General features: G+C 44.0%; 1 protein-coding gene across 4 annotated transcripts in view; it reads right to left on the bottom strand.

The window, feature by feature from the left end:
• The window catches only part of Arhgap10 (Rho GTPase activating protein 10), a 279,570-nt gene that overhangs the window by 27,200 nt on the left and 230,846 nt on the right, over positions 1–21,524 (bottom strand). For all 4 annotated transcript variants that reach the window (XM_052727775.1, XM_052727774.1, XM_052727777.1 and 1 more), the window contains one exon: positions 4,345–4,504. In XM_052727775.1, the coding sequence (XP_052583735.1) occupies positions 4,345–4,504 (160 nt within the window). The remainder of the gene's footprint in view (positions 1–4,344; positions 4,505–21,524) is intronic.

Genomic DNA, 21,524 nt, shown 5'->3' with positions numbered 1-21,524 from the left:
TCAAGGTGGCTAGCTGAGATGATCCAGCCTCACAGAGTACTCAAGCCAGGACGTGAGACAAGCCCTGCACTTTCCCATTATGCAGAGACTGGACAACAAATGATACAGCTACCTCTCCCAGGACTTGACTATTAACTCAAAACTTTCTTTTCAGGACCCCCTAAAACTGCTGTCACCCCCAGACAACAGGTTATTTTAAGAACATGATGCCCACATTCCCAAGAGGGAATGGGTGGTTTTTGTCTTTCAATGGGTTATGGATATTTGTCATTGTTTAGAGTAGTTGGTTACAAGTTATTATTGGTAATGGTCAGGAAAAAAGCTGAACAAAGCAGATTCGATTCAGGGTTCTTGTTTTGAAAAGAAAAAAGGGGGATATAGAAATGATAAGCTAAAAAGGTAAGATTACTGAATCTACTCTGAAAAAGAAAAACAAGAGGGATATAGATATGATAGGATAAAAAGGCAGGTTATTGAATCTACTTTTAAAAAGCAACTACTTATTTAAATATTTTACATTGATATGTATTTTTTGTATATTGATACAAATTTGAGATTATTTTTGTTAGAACATACTACACATATATATCTAATCTTGTTCAAGGTATTATACCTATACAGCTCATTTAACAATGTAACACAAATTGCTAGTCCTTGAAAGTTATTATTACAAACTCTTTAGGATAATAAAGAAATGCAGGTTAGTACATAGTCACTTATTACAATTAAACTTATAATAATGTTAGGTATGTTTTCAAGGTCAAACAGATATATTTTAGGTAGACAAGTGGTCTTCAAACACTTCAGAGATCTACAGAATATGACATTTAAGATGTTTTAATAACATGGGTTTTGTTTTGTTTTTTTAAATGACAATGAGACATGTCTGTTCCTGGCAGCACCAATCTACTTCAGCGAAGATGATAAGCATCAATGAAACTCCACATGGAGTTTACTTTCTTTGTGGTAGAAGTTAGCCACTAGGCAAGAAAGTGCCCTTGCCTCAACTGCTGACAGTATGCTGTCCAAATTGGACAAGCAGGACACAAAAGAAAGTGACTACAGAACTTTTCCAAGACAAGGTAGAACAGCCCTTCAGAATATCCTGCTTCACTAAAACGTCTGTCAGATATGCTAGGCCTGTAAGTCAAAGATGGATGCCCCAACATTACAGAGGAAACTTGGGTGACTGTCCAGGCAGCTGGCCGTTTCTGTCATTTCTCACTTTTTTTGGAAGTCACTTGCTTGCACTTCCTGCTTACTCAGGTAATATTATCTCCTTCTCGGGTCTCTGATGGAGTTGAAAACTTTATAGTTATAGCTTTCCTTGTTCCCAGATTCAGAAAAGAAATTCACTAAAGAGGTGTAAAGTGTATAGATAGGGTTGAGAGATAACAAAGATAATTTTGGGTTGGCAATGAAATTAGGATAAAAGGTGAATTAGGTACAATCCTTTGGACTCACCAAGATAGGATAGATAATGGAGTATTTTCTCTGAATTTGTGAAATGTTAATGGACTATACATTGCTGATGTAATTATTGCCTGTATATATTGTATATAGTTATTATACTTATTGTATATAGTTTTTCTTATATTAGTTATAACTTTTTTTAATTTTAGATAAAAAGGGAGAAATGTGGTGGTATTTTGCTTGTGCTCTAACAAAGCTTACCTGGAGATCAAAGGGCAGAGCTAGCCACTAGTTAACCATAGAGGCCAGGCAGTTATAGCACACTCCTTTAATCCCAGCACTAGAGAGGTGGAGACAGGAAGTGATATGGCTGGGTGGAGAGAGGAATATAAGGCAGGCAGAGACAGGAGCTTGGCCCCCTTTTGGTCTGAGGAGTTGTGGAGGTGAGAGGTGATGTTGGCTGCCCCTTCACTTCTCTGATCTTTCAGCAATTACCCCGGTATCTGACTCCAGGATTTTATTATTAAGACCAATTATTGAGCCGGGCGGTGGTGGCGCACGCCTTTAATCCCAGCACTCGGGAGGCAGAGCCAGGCGGATCTCTGTGAGTTCGAGGCCAGCCTGGACTACCAAGTGAGTTCCAGGAAAGGCGCAAAGCTACACAGAGAAACCCTGTCTCGAAAAACCAAAAAAAAAATTCGCACTACAATTACATGAGAGTATGTTAGAAATGCAAGCTTTCCAGCTCTTTCTCAGGCCTACTGAATCATTATCAGATGTGGGTGGGACCCAGGACAGTGGGGGCATTTTAAAAAAAATTATTTCTTAAAATAAACAGAGCCATCTAAGCACAAGTGCTACCACTGAGCCACATCCTCGGCTTGGGAGTGTACGGTGTTTCTGAGGTATGCCCACTTGAGAGCATTCATCTGTATATGAAAGATAATCTGAGCTGACAGAAACCAGTAAACAGTGTGTGTGTGTGTGTGTGTGTGTGTCTGCACATGTGCACAAATGTATGTGTACATATACACATGTAAAAGCCAAGAGTCAGGTGTTGCTCCTCAGGAACCATCCTCCTTGTTTTCTCAGTCTCTCCCTGGCCTGGAACTAGCCGATGCCTGGCTGACTGGCCAGAAGCCCGAGGCATCCCTCTTCCTGTCTGCACATGCAGCACCTAGCTTGTAGGTGGATTCTGGGGACTAAACACAGGTCTGCACGCTTACACAGCAAACACTTTACCAATGAGCCATCTCCCCAGCTCAAACAAATCCCTTCACACATACGCTGCAAGTACTCTCACACTTAAGAGAAACGTATCCTTCATGTACAACAAAAAAAGAGAAAAAAATCAAGACTTCAGCAGAAGCAAGCTCCCATGACAACAACAACTTTCTCTGCTTCCTTCCCCCGCTTCCCACCCTCCCGCTTACCTCTCAAGGCGGGAGTATTTTTTGTGACATTTTCAAATGTGTATGAATAGGAAGCTGGGGAATCCATTCCTCATTTGATTTATGACCAAACACATCAAGCTCTCTTTGTTTCGGGCCCGAATGTGTCGTGAATTGAATCACAGCTACCCCATGGCTCATAATGTCACTTTCCTGCAGAACTGCAAAGGGAGAAGGATGGCTAGCTAAACTGTCCTCCACTGACTCTGATTCGCACTTACTGAAGGAAATGACTAGGGATGTGGATTTCACTAAACAGCACACAGACTAATTCCAACTCAAATGCAGCCAGAATTAGACACCGGGTACTACGGCAACGTCAAAGGGGACTTTTATACTGATACATGGTTAAAGGTGACAAACATACTTTAGACCCATGATTTAAGTTCAGAATATATAATCTTCACACAGAAAATTAAAATAATCTTGATGGGGTGCGTATGCACGCTCGTGCATGCACGCACACACACACACACACACACACACACACACACACACACACATAGACTCACCCCTCTAGAGAACAAAACTCCAAACTTGGGAGTTTTACTCTGATTTCAGGTCAGCTTCTCAAGATCTTCAGGTCACCCCAAAATTTCAGCATGCCAAATTCCTCCCAGCCTCTCTTAGTACTTAATAAGATCATAATGATTTCATATGACTCCAGCTGAGGCTATAAAAAGCCAAGTACTGTGAGGAACTCTTTCCAATGCATTTAAAGTCCCAAGAATGCCCAGCTAGGGTCAGAGGCATCATTATCTATAATCTGTTTTAAGCAACTTTAGCTTAAAATTCGTAATGCTCTCTGGATGAATTATAAATATATTTTGGAAGTATTTGATTGACTAATCAAGTAAGTTCTATAATTATTCATAAATCTGTTGTGTCCTATCTGAGGACTCAGACGCCCTCTGTAGACTCAGTACCACCCTGCTCTACTGTGGTTCCTCAGGCTCCATCCACACTGTGAGAGAAAGCCCCATGCAGTCAAACAAGCCCAAGGCTTTCTTTTGTTATAAGCATCACTTGCTCCAGGAGACCTGAGCTAATCTACACAAGCTTGGCATTAAAGCAGAGGAGATAAACAGATGTAAGTTACCACGTCCCCATTAGGCAAGGTGCTATGAAGTAAAATACAACATTGGCCTCATAACAACCAAAGACTTGCCTACCGGAAACACCACTCAAGGACAGTTTCCAGAGACAACCCAGCACAGTGCAAACATAATGAGGGTCTACGCTGAGAGGAGTAATAGAAGACTTCTTCTCCACGACCCCAAACTGAACTCAGATGGGAAGCCACACCCTTTTCCTCCAGCTGGAAACGGAAAGACACTATTTAACGAAGATTCTGCTTTGCCCTTCTCCCTTGGGGAGCCCCCATTGAGTGGGGAGGGTCCTCAGATCTAATGGCTTAAATGCTTGCTGGCCAAAGCAAGGATGGCTTCCCTTCCTTCAGCAGCACACCAAAGCAACTTACATAGTGGCTGTCCAGTCTCCACAGTTCCCTCCATCTGCTGCAAGGTGGTTTCTGTCTGGTCCGGAAGGTCCATGGGCAGTTGAAGTTGTGGGAGACGGAGTGGACAGTGAATCCTGACTGCTGGTGGGGGTGTCCTCCTTGAGAGGTCCGGGATTGTCACCTAGAGGGAATAGAGCACCGGATTCACAAACAGAGAAGAAAAAAAAAAATAACTCTACTAATAATTACATGGCCTTATTTATCAGTCAAATTATTTTCAAAATTACATTCATAATTCAGCCCGAAAGTGTGTGGATACCAGGCCTTTGAAGGTCTGCACCTGTGAATTTTCCTTTCTTACATACTTCCAATGAAGACACTCAGTGCTGTTAGTTTGGAAATGGAAATGTCCCCCAAAGAGCACTCAGCTAATAGCCTGACTCCCAGCTACTGGCACTACTGGAAAGTATACTTAGGAAGTACAACCTTGTAAAATGTTTACTTGGTCACTGAAGGTATGTCCTTAAAGGGGACTTTGCAATCCCAAGCCCTCCTTCGTCACTCCTTGGCAGCCAAGAGGCAACAACTGTCTCTGTCTCACGCACCCTATTGTCCCCACAAGCCTAAACAATGGCCCAATCAGTTATGGACTTCAGTCTCTAAAACTGTGAGCCAAAGAAAGCCTTCTCCTCTCCGTAAGGTGGCATGTCCCAGGTGTTTATTATAGTGACAGAAGGCTGACTAACACATAGATTAAACCCCACAAAGAGTGAAGAAAGAAAATAACCCTAAGACAGATTGGAGAACAAGCACCTTGTATGCAGTCATGGTGAATGCTGAACGTACAAAGAACCCAGACACAGACCAGTGACAACATCGGGGCAGCCCAGGGTAGACCAGCACCATGCGGAGCCCAATCCCTTCAAACCAGTGACATCAGGGCAGCCCAGGGTAGACAGACCAGCGCCATGCAGAGCCCAATCCCTTATGCTCTAATCACCGGCTCATTCTTTCACCCTGACTGCATGATACAAGGAACTAGAATTCTGAGCTACTACCCTGGATTATGATTTCTAGCAGTTCCACTTACTAATATTCAGGCATGAAGGAGCTTCTATTTCCCTGTAAACACTGAGGGGACAGCACAGTGTTTGCCTGCAAGGGATGAATGTAAACCACAACTAAGAAGCAGGTCCTAAATGAGGTGTGTGATTTATGCCACTTTATAAAAATATGTTTACTATTATCTGTATGTATTATCAGCTTGTGTAGAAATGCAAGACAGAAAAGATCTGGCAAAAGCAGCTGTTTCCCTCAGCTGGCCTTCTTGCTTTCATGAAGTCCCAGCTACTATAAAACACACGGGAATGCCCCCAGGCAGAGCTTTGCTCTTTCTGCCGAAAGAACTTACTAACTCTTGACTCCCCCCAGTGACTTACAGAGGAAGCCGTTCCACGGACACAGCACTAACCTGGCCTTGATTTTCCAGGAAATGGGTCAGAACAATTGCCCAACACTGCCACAGCAGCAAAAGAAGGTCCACAACCTCAGCCAACAAACGCCCCAAGTGCACTGAGATGTCACAGCTCCCTACCCTGGATCCTAGGTGCAGCTTGCACACAAATGCCAGGATAAAAAAGAACTCACTCTTAGGAAAACATTTCAGAAAAATTGCAATCCCTCCCAAAATGAACCAGAAGACAAATTCTAGGTCCTGACTAGACTAGACCCTGGGATGCTAGTCTTGAAACCTGAGTGTAGAAAATAAAATCTAACTGACTCCTGACCCAACTCAGAACTAAAGTGTCTTAGAACTGAGATCCAGAAAAGCTTCTTCACGGAAGTGGGCATCAGAGTTAATGGAATGGGGACAGATGCCTGGGGAGACACAGGAGTGGAGCAGCACCCTGCAGAGAAGGGTGCTGGCAGAGAATGGAGCATGCGAGCACTGATGAGCAGATGCTCTCCCTGGACTGCGCCTCCTTGTAAAGTGTTGCCCTGTCCTCATCACAAACACGTTCTAGAAATACTGTTTCATTGATCTTTCAGCTAAGTCACTTTTATGGTAGCCCTTCAGCACAAGCATGTTTGCAACTGAAGAAGTTCGGCCCTGACAGTAGGGCCAACTTAGAGGCAATTGAACCAAACCCACTGTCAGAACACTGCTTCAATTTTCTTTAGAATGGAGCTCCCTTTGAAAGCACAACTGCCTCTTCCTGGGCTTAGAAAGCTCAACTCCAGTTCTTTTCTGCACAAACAGAAACTGTGTCCCTCAGTCACTGTGAGTTACTACTCTATAAAATGGAGGGGGACTCAGCTGGGTGTGGTGAGCACACTCCTGCGAGCTCAGGGGTCTGGGGCTTGCAGGCTGCAAAATTTCATGTAGATATCCAACCTGGGCTACATAGTAAGTTCAAGTCAGCCTAGACTACATACAAGACCAGAAAGAGTGGGTCAAAGACAGTTTCTTTGGCTTGAATGTGAACCTCCCTCGCCACACACATACACACACACACACACACACACACACACACACACACACACGCACACGCACACGCACACGCACAAATAGGTTTGTGTGTTTGAAGCTGTTTTGAAAAGTTATGGAGCTTTTAAAAGAGGGAGCCTCACCAGAGGAAACGGACCACTGAGGCCGCCTTGAGTTTTATGGTCTAGTCCTTCTTCCTATCCTCCAGTTGCTTCCTGACTGGGGATGCAATGAACCTATCCGGGGGCTTCATGCAATCTGGATGGACTGTGTGTACCCCTTCAACTGTAAGCTCAGAGAACTCATCTCACCCCTTAGTTTTCTTCTGGACAGGGATGTGGCCACAGCAATGATAAAAACACCCTCAGTATCAACCTACCTTTAGGACAGGTAACCAATTCCAGCTCAACACAAAAGCCCAATTTGGCAGCTCCTTGTGAGAGGGACACACAGTTGGTTTCCTGGCTCCCTGAGGCTAAATCCTAGATTGCCATTCTTCCAGGCTCACCCACTGACTCCAGGGCAGTGCCTAACTCAAAAAAAGCAACTGTGGAGCATCTGGGAACATCTTCCCTCCTGACTCATTGCTACTAGGGGAAGGGCTGGAGAGGAGAAGCAGGTCTGGGGAGTCTGAGAGCAGGGGTCTAATGTTACTTTAAAAACACCTCCAGGAACAGCAGTTCACTCACAGTGCCTCTAATCCCTTCCCCAGGCAGACTTACACAGCACAAACTGTCACTCAGCATGCTGAGTCACATTCTATTAGGAGCACTGTCTTCCAGTCTGCCAGCAGTGGCAGTCTGAGCCCTCAGGTGAGAGCGACATGGTAGATGGGAATATGTTTACAGACTGATCAAATAAAGACACCTCACTCTACTTTCTCAACAGACAAAACTCCTCTCCCCATCTCTGTTCAGGAATGAGTCTGTCTGCTCATAAGAATCTTGTGAACACGGAGAACAAGAACCACATCCATCATGTACATCAATAGTCAGGCTTATAACCATTTCCCAAACTGCTCCTAACAGCGTGGGTTATCAATACATTTGTATGTGGAAGACAGGTCAATCCTGGCTGTTATGCTCAGACACCTCTTTTTCATTTACAGAGTCTCTCACTGGCCTGAAATTCAACAAGTAGTCTACGTTGGCTGGTCAGCAAGCCACAAGACAGGGGTCCCCTATCTCCACCTCCCCTGCTCTGGAATTACAAGCATATGCCACCTAGTCCAGACTTATTTCCAATGGGTGGAAGTCAGATCATCATGTTTGCGTCACCTCCCAAACCCATGTACTCAATGCTCTCTAAAGCAAGTGTTTGAAATCTTGTGAGATTAATTTATAACTGAGAATCAGGATCAGATGCTTTTTCGCTCATTTTGCAATACTATGAACAGAACCTGGCGCCCGGCGAATGCCATGCAAGCACTCTACAGAGGGCCACAGCCAAAGCCCTGGTCGTTTTCATCTCTCACTTCTTTTAGTAAGGCAAGCTTTACCCTCAGGTGCGAGCCACCCTTTAATGAGCATCTATAAGAAGTCCTATGACTAAAAAGAGCAAATATGGTACTAAAAGACTTTTGTTTTCAATAATCACCGACACACAGGACACCAGGCAACATCCAGCTTAAACCTGACCTCCAGCAACCACTTGCCAACACCTGTCTGCAATCTCCTCTCAACTCAAGCAGCATCAATTTGGCATTTTGCTGATGAACATGATTTTAAGACCTAATCTAGCCTGCCACCCAACTTCCATCATATATGTTTTGAGGGTGGAAACAACGTCTCAGGCTTGGTAGTCCTTTACAGGCACATGGTGTTGCCAGGCAAAACTTGAGGAAACGCCATGGACGCTCTACTACAAGAAATATCATGGGTATGAAGGCCACTGCCTCCAAGATTGAGCAGAGAACAGAGGATCTACACTTGTCAGTGTGTTCTCACAAAGCTGGCCAGTGGTTTCCACTTCTCAGCTCCTCCCTTCCAAACCACAAGCATCTCCACTCCCTGCCCTTCTGACTACTCACCAGGCACATGAGCAATGAGGCTTTACAGTTACAGCATTGGTTCCCGGCCCCGAGGTGCTCCCAGGCTAACACTGGAGACTGGTGACAATAAGCAGCAACGGTGGCATTTGTATAATGAGACTTTCTGGGGGCGTTGAGACTCAGGAAGCCTGACAGTGGGAGTGGGGAGACATGTGGGAGACATCCAACAGAAATAAGGAGACATCGCCGCCAGACTAAAGCATAGAGACTGATAGAGAAACATCAAGTTGAAAGACAGGTGAGAACTTGGCGGTTTTCAGAGCTGTTAAGTGGTTGGATTTGGCTGGAGTACGGTGGGGGGGGTGGTTTGGGGGGCAGAGGCAGAAAACAGGACTCTGTGCAACACTAGGGCATCTGAATTCGTGTGCAGTTGGAGAGTCCCTGCAGAGATCACGGGGAGCGATGCGATGCAGAGAATACAGCCAGGAGACATCCAGGCGCTGCAGTCAGCAGAACTCAGTCAAGACAAGTGAGGGTGAAAAGAAAGTGACTCACACGTTCCCCGAAAAACTAGACAGAAGGACATGCCAGAGGAACATGCATTTCACTTTTCTTCACTCCTGCAGGACTGAGAACCGAGCTGGGGTCTCACAAGCTGGGCAAGTGCTCTAACACTGAGTGTCTTAATTAGGGTTTCCATTGCCGTAATGAAACGTGACCAAAAGCATGTTGGAGAGAAAAGGGTTTATTTAGCTTACACTTCCATATCACTGTTCATCATCGGAGGAAGTCAGGACAGGAACTCAAAAGGGGCAGGAACCTGGAGGCAGAAGCTCACGCAGAAGCCATGGAGGGGAGCTGCTTACTGGCTTGCTCCTAGTGGCTTATCCAGCTTGCTTTTCTGATTAAAGCCCAAGCAGAGATTTTTCTAGCCAAGAAATTTTAAATGGGAATCTTCTTCTCTTCCCACATATGCTTAGAAACAACTAAAAGATAAAATAACATTTAAAAAAATAAAGAAGATATACATGCCCTCAATCCTTCCATTGCCTCTGTACAGCAGAGACAGAAGGGAAATACTCAGAGGTCAATGGAAGCCAACGGTCCCAGGACCCATTGAGCCCAGCAGACCTGACAGCACTCAGATTCTGTGGCTTCTCAGAACCTGTGATCCACCAGGCCTTGGGTAGTATGAAGCTCTCCTCAGTAAACTTGACCTAAGTGTTCACTGACCCAGAGAACTGGATTTGAAGGTCTGCCTTCCAGTCTGTTAGCTGTGTGCTAACAACAAAACTTGGCTCTAAGTGAAGCACTGAGATAAACTGTTGTGAGGAAAGGAAATAGGAAGGAGAAAGGAGAGAAAGGCCAGCACACTCAGAGCATGCTCCTTCACAAGGGACTCACAAAGACGAGCTGCTAAGAACAACGGGAAATTAAGACAGTGTTATGGTTTGAATATAAAACATGCTCCCACAGGCTAATGTTCTGAATACTTGGTGCCCAGCTAGTGGCAATGTTTGGGGAGGTTCTGAGAATGCTGGAAGGGAGTTCCTAGCAGGAAGAAGGAGGTTATTGGGGCAGGACTTCAGGGACATAGCTTTGGCTACTTTGTGACTCACTGTGTGCTTCCTGGCTTCCCATGATATCGGTCATATGCTGCCACCATCAAGATGTTCTGCTCAGGTGTGTACAGGGCCAATCAACTGAGGACATGATCCTCCGAAATTATGAGCCCAAATAAATAATCCCTCCTTTGTTTCTGTCAGGTACTGGGCACAGCTGAGCAAGAGTAACTACAGTCAGCATGCTCAGAAAATACAAAAAGTCAATGATTTTGAGATGCGTAATACAGAGAACAGCAAGAGAACCACCAGCATCGAGGTTCTGGAGAAGAAACAAGCTGGGAGGAAGAGACACTTAAAGATGTAAGGAGACACCCCTGAAAATTAAAAACATTACAGAGGATCTCAACCTAATGGACTCAAGAGCAGCAAACTGGAGAATAAAGAAAACCATGGACATGAGACACTACTGTATAATTTAAGAATATCAGATACAAGGAACAAAAACAAAACCTATACAAATATAAAGAACACAGCATATAAAAGTCAATCCAACACAGAATTCTCAACAGTACTAGAGTGCAGAACAGAATCCGGAAGCCTTCAAAGAATCAAGGGAAAAGGATTCTAAATGTATTTAAAAATGTGAGAGCATAATAAAAATATCACCAGACATTACAAATCCCTAAAGGCCTGACACCCAAAGAACTATACTGGCTATTCTCACAGAGAAATTCAAGAGTTTATCAAGAGAAGCAACAGAGAGATGTTGAACTAACTTAGAAATGTTTGTTGTTGCCATTAATAAAGGAAATGGGAAGGGAGTAACCAAAAAAAAATACAGAAACAAATTCTAGAAAACACCAACAAAGGTGAGGAAATGATAGAAAATTGAGCCTATCTGTCTTGCTGGTTATGGAGGCAAGGCATAGATAGTTTAAGAACTCAACAGAGAAATGAGAGTGTATGACTCAAAGAAGGACAACACTCTAGAAACAAAAAGGCCGAAGACTACCATCAGAACACACAGACCACCATCAGAACACACAGACCACCATCAGAACACACAGACCACCATCAGAACACACAGACCACCATCAGAACACACAGACCACCATCAGAACACACAGACCACTATCAGAACACAGAGACCAACATCAGGACACACAGACCACCATCAGAACACACAGACCACCATCAGGACACACAGACCACTATCAGAACACACAGACCACCATCAGAACACACAGACCACCATCAGGACACACAGACCACCATCAGAACACAGAGACCAACATCAGGACACACAGACCACCATCAGAACACACAGACCACCATCAGGACACACAGACTACCATCAGAACACAGAGACCACCATCAGAACACACAGACCACCATCAGGACACACAGACCACCATCAGAACACACAGACCACCATCAGAACACACAGACCACCATCAGAACACACAGACCACCATCAGAACACACAGACCACCATCAGAACACACAGACCACCATCAGAACACACAGACCACCATCAGAACACACAGACCACCATCAGAACACACAGACCACCATCAGAACACACAGACTACCATCAGAACACAGAGACCACCATCAGAACACAGAGACTGCTGTACTTTACAATTCCCATGTCAGTAAACTAAATACAGTTAAGCTATTAAGAAATCCTTAGAACTTGGGGTTGGGGATTTAGTTCAGTGGTAGAGCACTTGCCTAGCAAACACAAAGCCCTGGGTTCGGTCTTCAGCTCTAGGGGAAGAAAAAAAAAGACAAAATAACAAAAAAGACCAAAAAAGAAAAAAAAATATTTAGAACTCAATGACAACAAAAATACATTTCATAATAAAACTTGTAAGGCAAGGTTAAAAAAAAAATAGCAAAAAGAACACTATAGCCTTAAAATACCAGGAAATAAGAGCATTTTATGCCAACAGATAATCTTCCCAAATATTGATAGCCAAAGAGTAGTTATCATAGAATTCACTAGAATAATACCTTTATGTTACCTTTATTTTAATGAACTCATGTAAGAGGGATTATTCACACACTGTAAGTAATAAACATAAGCTACTATATAAGTAAAAAGCTTAAATATTACTTTCACTGCTTATTAGTATATAAACCTTGCTGAGAATAAAGTCTCCAAGTGATCTGGTATCTAGGAACTTCCTCTACACGTAGACACATAGATTCACAACATCAACTATTTTATTTTTGAAAATGGCTTCAATACAAATTAAGTGGCCTTCCCCAGCAGGGGTTGGTAGAACTAACTTCCTGCCATAATGCCAGCCTGCATTTCCATAATTCAGAGGGCCACTCACAAGCAGCTACCACACTGCACCATAGTGGTCTTTCCTATGTTACTATGGCATACAGAGGACATTGGATCAAGAGCTATGGGACCTAGTGTCAGGAACCCATTTCTTACATGTTGACATAATTTCTAGTGTATTAAAATAAGGTCTAGGTTCGTAGATTTTACCAAAACTAGTACCTAATGCTACATGGACTAGCATAAACTATAGCATGCCAAATTGTACATTTCCCCTTCCCCAGCTCAAAGTGCTACTGTACTTGATATCATAAACAGTGTCACGTTGAAGAGCACATGTGGATGTGGTCTACACACAGTTAAAGCTGTCCTGGTAGCAACACAACAGATGAAATGTGAATCAACAACTCAATTTTAAGATCAACAGCAGTGGGATGTCGTTCTGTACACTGTGAATATGTGTTGCTCTCATTGGTTGATAAATAAAGCTGTGTGGCCAATGGCAAGGCAGAATAAGGTTAGGCGGTACATTCAAACTGAAGACGGAGACAAAGAAGGGTGGAGTGAGATGAGAGGCCAGCTGCTGTCCAAGGAGCAACAAGATGCCAGCAGCCTGGTAAGGCCACAGCCATGTGGCAACACACAGATTAACGGAAAGGGATTAAGATGAAAGAGCTAGCTAGCAAAAAACCTGAGCCTAGGCCATACAGTTTGTAACTAACATAAGCCTCTGTGTGTTTACTTGGGACCAGGTGAGACACAGGAAAACTTACACCTACAATCAACAGAGGGCAAAAGGCATCATTATTATCCCTCCTAAACAGAAGAACACATAAAGTTGAGAACAATGGACCAGGTAGTTCTACTTCCCGATACACAGTCAATACAGGCCCATGACACTCAGGAAATGACACTTTGCAACTGTCATCCTCGATCAGTTCAGATTGAAATCCTGCACTGTAACTAGGACATGTCCTTACATGAGCCACATATGCTTTACCTTTCCTACCCGGATCCTGAAAGCACATCAACATATTGGCTCGTTTCCATCTACTAGATGTGAAGTCTGTGGATAGTGGGACATTCCTCACCTCCAATTCAGAGTAAGGAATGTGACTCCAGAATAGCTTGCTGCAACTTGCAACTGCTTTAAAAGGGACATAAGGGTCTGTTACACTTAGACCACCCCCAAGAATACCCCCACCCACCCACACACACACACTATATCAGCTAAGACTGTTTTCTTCCAAGCTGTCCAACCAAGTAAGGCTGCTTCTTCACCACTCACCCCAGATTCAGGCTAGTCCAGAGCATCAGGGTTCCTTAGACCTGCTCTACGTGTAAATGTAGCACACAAAGGAAAGAGCAGCGCCCAGCAGAAAGCTGCAGGCAGCATGGCTGGGAAGGAGCCTGGTAGATCAAAAACCCAGTTAACACCTACACAACAGAGACAATCTAGTGCTCCTCTCACAGCCTCCCATATGCTAATCACAGGAAACTGAAACGGCCACACTGAAAACTGTCTTTATGACGCTCTGTCAAGAGCAGCAGATACCTAAGATCTATACTAAGATCTTTGTCGGAAGCAAGACAAAAATTAAAATTATTTTCTTTCAGAGTTCTGAGACCAAATATTTATTCCACCTTCATCAAAACCTACACCAGAGAAATTGTACTAATTTATACATTAGTTTTCCTTCACTGGAAAAGTGTGTGTAAACACATAGCCCATTCCTTAACTAGACACTTTGTTTTTAAAGACAGGTTGGAAAACTCAGTTTAACAATAGATGCTATGTGAATGAACCAATTATCTTTTTAGAAAACTCAAATCCAACTTGACTTCGGAAGGTGGAGTCTTTACTCCCATGAACATCGACAGAGAACTCCTTTGTTAGAAGAAGGAGTGTGGAAAAAAAACTAGCCCTGACAGATGCCCACTGCAGAAGGAGAGCTAAGTGTGAGTGGAGTGGCGGTTCCAAGTGCTGGGACGGCACACGGCTGCAGCCTCGGATACCCGAGAGGCTAGAGCAGAAAGAGATGGTCAGAAACAGAAGGTAAGGGGCTGGGGATGCAGGCCCCCGCCCAGCGCGTGCTCAGCACAAGTTCAAGGCCCAAGGTTCTAGTGCAATCACCCGCAAGCCCAATCCCACTTCCCACCATCTGAGTACACTGCAAGATCAAGTACTGACACCCAGGCAGGAGGCCGGCCCCGCTGTCTACATGTCAGTTTGTGCTTAAGAGAAGTCAAAAAGGAAAGCACAGCAAAGCTCAATAATACAGACTGGAGACAGCAGCTATGGCAGAATAGTTCCCTCTAGGGAAAGGGACTTCCATTCCAGGAAACAATCACCCCCTGCCTCTAATCCCAAAAGTATAAAAACGAGACCGGGTAAAGGTCTGAACCTCTCCTCAAAACAAACATACACTAAAAGGAAAGTCAACTCTCCAACTGCAGACTGAAAATCAAGGCATGAAGAGACAGTGAAACTGCCATAAACTAATTAACACGTTTATTCCTACTCTCAATGGAGGAGACATGGAGGGGCTGGAAGGAGCAAGAGAAGTGATGTAATATTTTAACTAATTTTTTCAAAAACAAATGAAGAAACTAATCATAATACTTGCCTTAAAAACCACTGGACAGATAAAATAAGTCAAAATTGTACACTGGGAAAAGTTGATGAGGGGATCGGCTGTATATTAATCAAGACCATGACAAAACAAAGTAACAAACAAACAACAACAACAACCACACCAGACCGCACTACCAAACTACAGCAGCAGTTACGAAGGCCTTAAGTCACAGCTCACGGCCCCACCTCCACCACTGGCAAAGGTCACTGGCAGCCCCAACAATGCAACTAGAAGCAAGGAAGCCCAAATCGCTTCAGCCTGCAGAGCAGAGCATTTTGTGTTATGATTACAGTCCTCAGCATCTTTTTTTAAGAGACTGAGATTTCTACCTTCACCAACAAGTAAACCAATGTAACAACCATGTGCCTTTATCCTTAGAAACCAAAGAGAAACAGGCACTGAAGGAAACCTCACATAAACTCCCAGCGATGCAGAGCACTTTGACACTCCAGGAAACTGAGTATTGTGCACCGAACACAAGATTTGGGCCACAATGACAACGTAGTTCAGTGGTTCTCAACTTTCCTAATGCTGCCACCATTTAATACAGTTCCTCATGGTGTGGTGATCCCCAATCATAAGATTATCTCATTGCTACTTTATAACTGTAATTTTCCTACTATTATGAATTGTAATGTAAATGCCTGATACGAAATCCCCAAAGGGGCCACTACTCATGGGTTGAGAACCACTTGTATAGATGGCTGCTAAGATTCCCAGCCATTCACCTGTTCTCTGCTCCTGGCTTTTTCAGTCTTTGCTGAACTTTAATTAGCAGCAATTACCAAACAAAGGTGTTAGTAATCAACAATCCTAGGTATTACACTAGACAGAAATCATTCAAAATACCAAATGACATTTCCTCTGAAAGGATACCAATGGAAGTATTTCATATATCAGGGCACCAAGAAAATAGAGGCTAAAATTCCTGAGCATCCTCTATACACAGTGTGGCTTACATCCAGTAACTCAATCGTGCTTGGCAAAATCATGTCACAGTTGTACTGCACAACTCCTAAGGCATAGAGAGGGATTTGCTGAGGCCATAAAAGCCATCAAAGGGAGGCCAGGGATTTCAGTCCAGGTTCATCTAAGCACAAATGTAAGTCTGCCATTCAACAAAACTCTGCTGCCCAAGTATCCCCAATAGTAGTGACCCCAAAATGCAAGGACAATGTGAGCAGCAGAGGATTGGCAAGGTGGGAAAGGTGGAGGGTGCAGCACGGCCCATCAGGAAGAAAAGACTAGCAGCAAGAGCTGGCCATGGCTACAGGGACAGCCATGTCATCACTCCAGAGCTCTACATTTCAGTCCTCCTACTTCAAATCCTAAGCTGACACCCAACACAGCAAGCAGGAAATGCAAAGGAAAGCTAGACTTCTATATACATACATCTATGTACATGAATGTTTGCATGTTGTTTGTATACATATGTATATGTCTTGTGTATGTAACAAGTGATCAGTATAAAAAAGAGAAAAACACAATTACCAGATCCTCAAGTCCTTAGGATAACCATCGTCAGAGCTGATTACTTTCCTAGATTTCTATGCCCGTTCCTGTATTTAAACAGCGTTTAAAGGAGTCTCTTACCTCCTTTTCATTCATAATCATACTGTTGGGGGTGGGGTAGGTGTGAACATTGTTATCACTATTGCAGGCTATGTCTGGGCCACTGTTCAACACTTCAGCACAGTGTGAGCACCCAGAGTCCTAGAGCCACTGCCTGGTAGTCCTGGCCTTGTCACCGACCAGCTGTGGGGTCTAGAAAAGCTACTGATCCATTTCACAGAGAGATAGATGAGCACCGCCTGCAGATTGTTCTGAGGAAGACCTAAGTTTGGTAAATAACTATTGGTAAGAGCAGTATCAGTCATGTACTAAGAGAATTAGCGATGACACTATTATTCCTCAACTTTGTGGCATATTCCTCCATAAACTATTAACCTGTTTAAGAAAAGAGTATATAAATCTTGGTTCTTTTATAGAATTAAATAACCACTGTTTCTATTATGACCCAAAGAGGAAAATAAAATCATGATCACAATTACATTTCACACATGAAAAGGCCTGTGTAACTTAGAAAATATAGTTCCAAAATGCCAACACAAAACTTAATTTGAACAGGTGCAAAGATTTTTTTTTTTAAACATCCAAAGGTGCCACTGTACTCCTCCACAAACAGGCACACAGAAGAGTCACGCCCCAGAAGCGCTACCCATAGCTACCAAAGGCCAAACACAGACACTAGGAGGCCCGCAAGTGAGGAAGTTCTCTGTGTTGACTTCATCCTCTTTTTCCTCAGTAGCTGCAAGGAGTAGGTAGGGACTGAGGAAGTGGTCATGGGTTGCTCATGCCTTAGTTGCAGGGGCGCCTTTATCCTCTGCTTGGTTTCTTTGGGGTCTTTAAGAGTTCTCTGAGTAATGTAAATAATTCGGAACTGGCCACATTGGTATTATACCTTCCCCACTTCGAGATATCTGCTCATCGTCTTGGCTACCAAAGAAAATACTTCAAATCAGTCACTCTTCTTGACAGCCTTAAAAATTCCATTTCATTCAGGATAAACAATACTGTGGTTGGTTTGAAAAGATGTTTCTTAGACAGCCCGGCTACCTCCTACGCTGCAAGACTCTCAAAGAGGGCTAAAAAGAGAGTGACAGCTGCTTGAATTCAGAACTAGAAATTAAAATAAAAGCTATTAGAAGTGAAGAAAGAACACACTCCACAGGAAGACAAGCTTTAAGGGAATTTTCTCTCTTCTACAAAGTCTAGTTACCTGCCATGAACTTATTTTCACCACAGTAGCAGCTACGTGTTTTTAAAGGCGTTAAATAAGCTTCTTTCCTTCTCCTGAGAAAGGGGACAATGTTCATCCCACACAGAAGCATACTTGACACTACATAGGAAGCTGCAGAAGCTGCTTTTGCTTTCTCACTAGCATTGGGGGGCTGAGCTCATGGGAGAGGAGAGGCCTATGCAGAGGCGGCAGCACGCATGATTTATTGGCACGCCACAACTCAATTACAGCCCTGAAGCTTCTAGCTGTCTTTTCTAACCCATTGATCTTATCACTGTGAAAATGAGTTAAGAAATAATCGGTCTACATGGACTGCCACATTTTGGGCCTAGTCTCAGACTCAGCATCACAAAAAGGAAAAAAAATTCTGCATCAAGGAATCGCTGTATGCTCTGAGGGGGTGGTTAAGAGGCACCCATGCTCAGGAAGTTATTACCCAGAACCCACTGATGAAGTATCTGGTTGAACTATTACAAATTGGAGAGAAGAACCATTTCCAACCCCAAGACGGGGACCTGCTTCCACCTAGTTAGCCGGGTTGATTACCTCCTACGTGAAGCTGGTCAGATATGTCCACTAGGAAAGCCCATAGCTGCAAGACATGGGTGATGATGCATGCCAACTGTGGTTTTATGGTGGCCCTTCCGTTTCTCACACTGTTGGAAGTGCTCTGCTAACACCAGCAGGGAAGGCAGCCACAACTCTCTAACAAAAGCACATCTTAAGAGATTTTTACCAAGCACTGGGCTGAGCCAGGGAGTCCTGCTGAGGAGAGAGAAGAAGGATTATACAAGCCAGAGGGGTCAGGGTCATCACAAGGGAACCCACAGAAGCAACTGGCCTGCTCATGGGAGCTCACAGACTATGGACCAACGGCTAGGGAGCCTGCCAAAGACTGGCCTAGGCCCTCTGCATACGTGTGACAGTTGTGTAGCTCGGTCTGTGTGTGGGACTCCTGGCAGTGGGAGTGGGGCCTGTCCCTAACGCTTTGGCTGGCTTTTCCTTTTGCTGGGTTGCCTTGCCCAGCCTTAATACAAGGGGAGGAGCTTAGTACTACCTCAACTTGATAAACCATCCTTTGTTGACACCCAAGGGAGGCCTGCCCCTTTCTGAAGGGAGACGGAGGAGGGGTGCATTCGAGAGGAGAGGCAGAGAAGAGGTGAGGGGAGGGAATGAGAGGAGGGGGAAGGAGGCAAAAGAGGCTTTAAAAGCACATTCCCTTGGGAGTACACAGCCACCACAAGTATCACCCAGGTATCCCTGACCTGTCTGTGAAATGGTGGCCTTCCTGCTCTAGGATGAACCTATGGACCAAAGTGGACATGTTGTAAAGGACAGAATAAAATGAGTTCTGTCCAACTCCAGTTGACATGCCAATGTAGGTGGAGGAAATCCCATGGGTCCTCACCCCTACATAAAAAGCTATAGGCAATTAAGAACTACTGAGAAAGGGAGAATTAATCTTCCCTAGTAACAAGCCCTAATTGTGATTCAATACCAAGTGGTCAGCCTTAGAAACACACATGCAGGCATACTGAGTAGACTTAGTAGGTCATGTTTTTACATATATTCATTTATATTCATATATAACAATAATGCTTACGAAGTAGAAGGTCCCATGAGTTTGGGGAAGGGGAGAGTATACACAAGGGACAAGAGGGGGATGATAAAATTATATTTTAATCAAAACTTTAAAATACACTCAGAAAAAAATGCATTTTGTCTTCTTTATGAATACGAGGACTACCCCTTGTCTATGAAGAAGTAACACTGGTATTTAACACTTCTCTTTCCTTGGACTTTCCAGAGGCACAACTCCTCTCTCGTTGCCGACAACGATTTAGTGTGCTTCTCATCCTGTTGACCACAGTCACCTTGCTGAAAGCACTCTGGCTCTAAGAACACTACTTAGGAAGAATAGTGGGGGTTGAGTGATCACCACCATGTCAAACATAAGCCAGCAACTATGTCCATCATTTTCAGTGGTAGATATACCAGTACCTTAACTGTGCAATTGAGAAATCAGCCTGAGAGTGTAAGCGTGCGTGCAACAGATTCTAGAAGTTCCTTGTGAGGAGTTTGACATAATTCCAATTCTAGCATCCATTGCCATAAAAACCACAACTGAAGGACAGTGTCAGAAACCTCAACAGTTAATAAGGTTCACTATATTAGGATTAAAAAAAAAAACACATATGCTAGGGATATCACAAAATACTTGCCTACCATACTTAAGGCTCTGAGCTCACCCTGCAAAATCTACATCTAGAAGACCACACAGAGGCTTGCTTTCTCATCTCTGCTTTTCTTGCTTATACCTGTGAATGAAAATAAATTCTCTCAATCTACTGAAGTTGTCTAAATTCTTATCCACCAACACTTTAAGTGTCCATTGCTGACATGTGACACTGAACGGTGGCTGAAGGGACCTCAACATGGTAATTTTGCCCCACTGTGCATTCAGAGGCTGACCCAGATAAGGCATTCCCTGAAGCGCAAGAAGGAAGTATCAGGAGCCAGGCCTCCCCATCTATCTGCCTCTCCGTCAACAGTGTACACTCATTCCCCTTTGCTTCCATCCGCCACCCTGTAGGACTACAATAACACATGTTCAACAGATGTGCTGCCGTTAACACGTTTGTCATTCAAATGTTAGAAGTGCCAACCCAACGGTACCCAAGAAAGACCAACAGTAGAGAATTATATATCCTGCCAATTGGCTTGCCAGATGATTCTGTCCTCAACCCGCATTAAATCATATTTTTAACTTGCCTAAAGAAGTAAACTGCTATATCATACACAGAAGACAGGCACTGAATATCTAATTATATTCAGGAAGATGCATATAACAACTAGTCTCATAAACGTCTAGTTCCATTTAAAATTAGAGCTGGTATGAAGGAAGGAAGAACTCAGTCAAAACTCAGATGGTAAGCCTCTCCTCCTCATTCTTCAAATCATTACTTCTATTTTTTTTCTTGCCTCGAAAGGAAAATAAGAGAGATCACTGTCATCTGAAGCAGCCTCACAAACTTCCCTCCATGTTAGAAGGAATCACAGCAAACACGGCAGCTCCTCCTCATACAAGAGAGAGTGGAGGCGAACACGGGGGGGGGGGGGGGGGGGGGGGGGGGGGACTGGAGAATGTCAGCAGTGCACCACAGCCTTCGCTTCCTGGGTAAAAACACGGGTAAGGAGAATGAAGGGGGGGGGGGGACTGGAGAATGTCAGCAGTGCACCACAGCCTTCGCTTCCTGGGTAAAAACACGGGTAAGGAGAATGAAACGGAAGCGAAGTGCTGAGCAGCCTGGCTCACACCCTGCTGCTTCCTAACAGACTCAGCCAAACTGATGCAGCTTTGAGGTTTAAGATTACTAAAGGCTGTCGAAAAGTGAGCATTCTACAAGACAAAAGGCGAGCATTTCA

The sequence above is a fragment of the Peromyscus californicus genome, unplaced genomic scaffold (genome assembly GCF_007827085.1).
Source record: "Peromyscus californicus insignis strain IS unplaced genomic scaffold, ASM782708v3 Scaffold_8__1_contigs__length_139910024, whole genome shotgun sequence".
NCBI classification, from domain to species: domain Eukaryota; kingdom Metazoa; phylum Chordata; class Mammalia; order Rodentia; family Cricetidae; genus Peromyscus; species Peromyscus californicus.
Note: the sequence above shows the minus strand (reverse complement) of the source record. Positions and strands in the feature narration are given on the sequence as shown.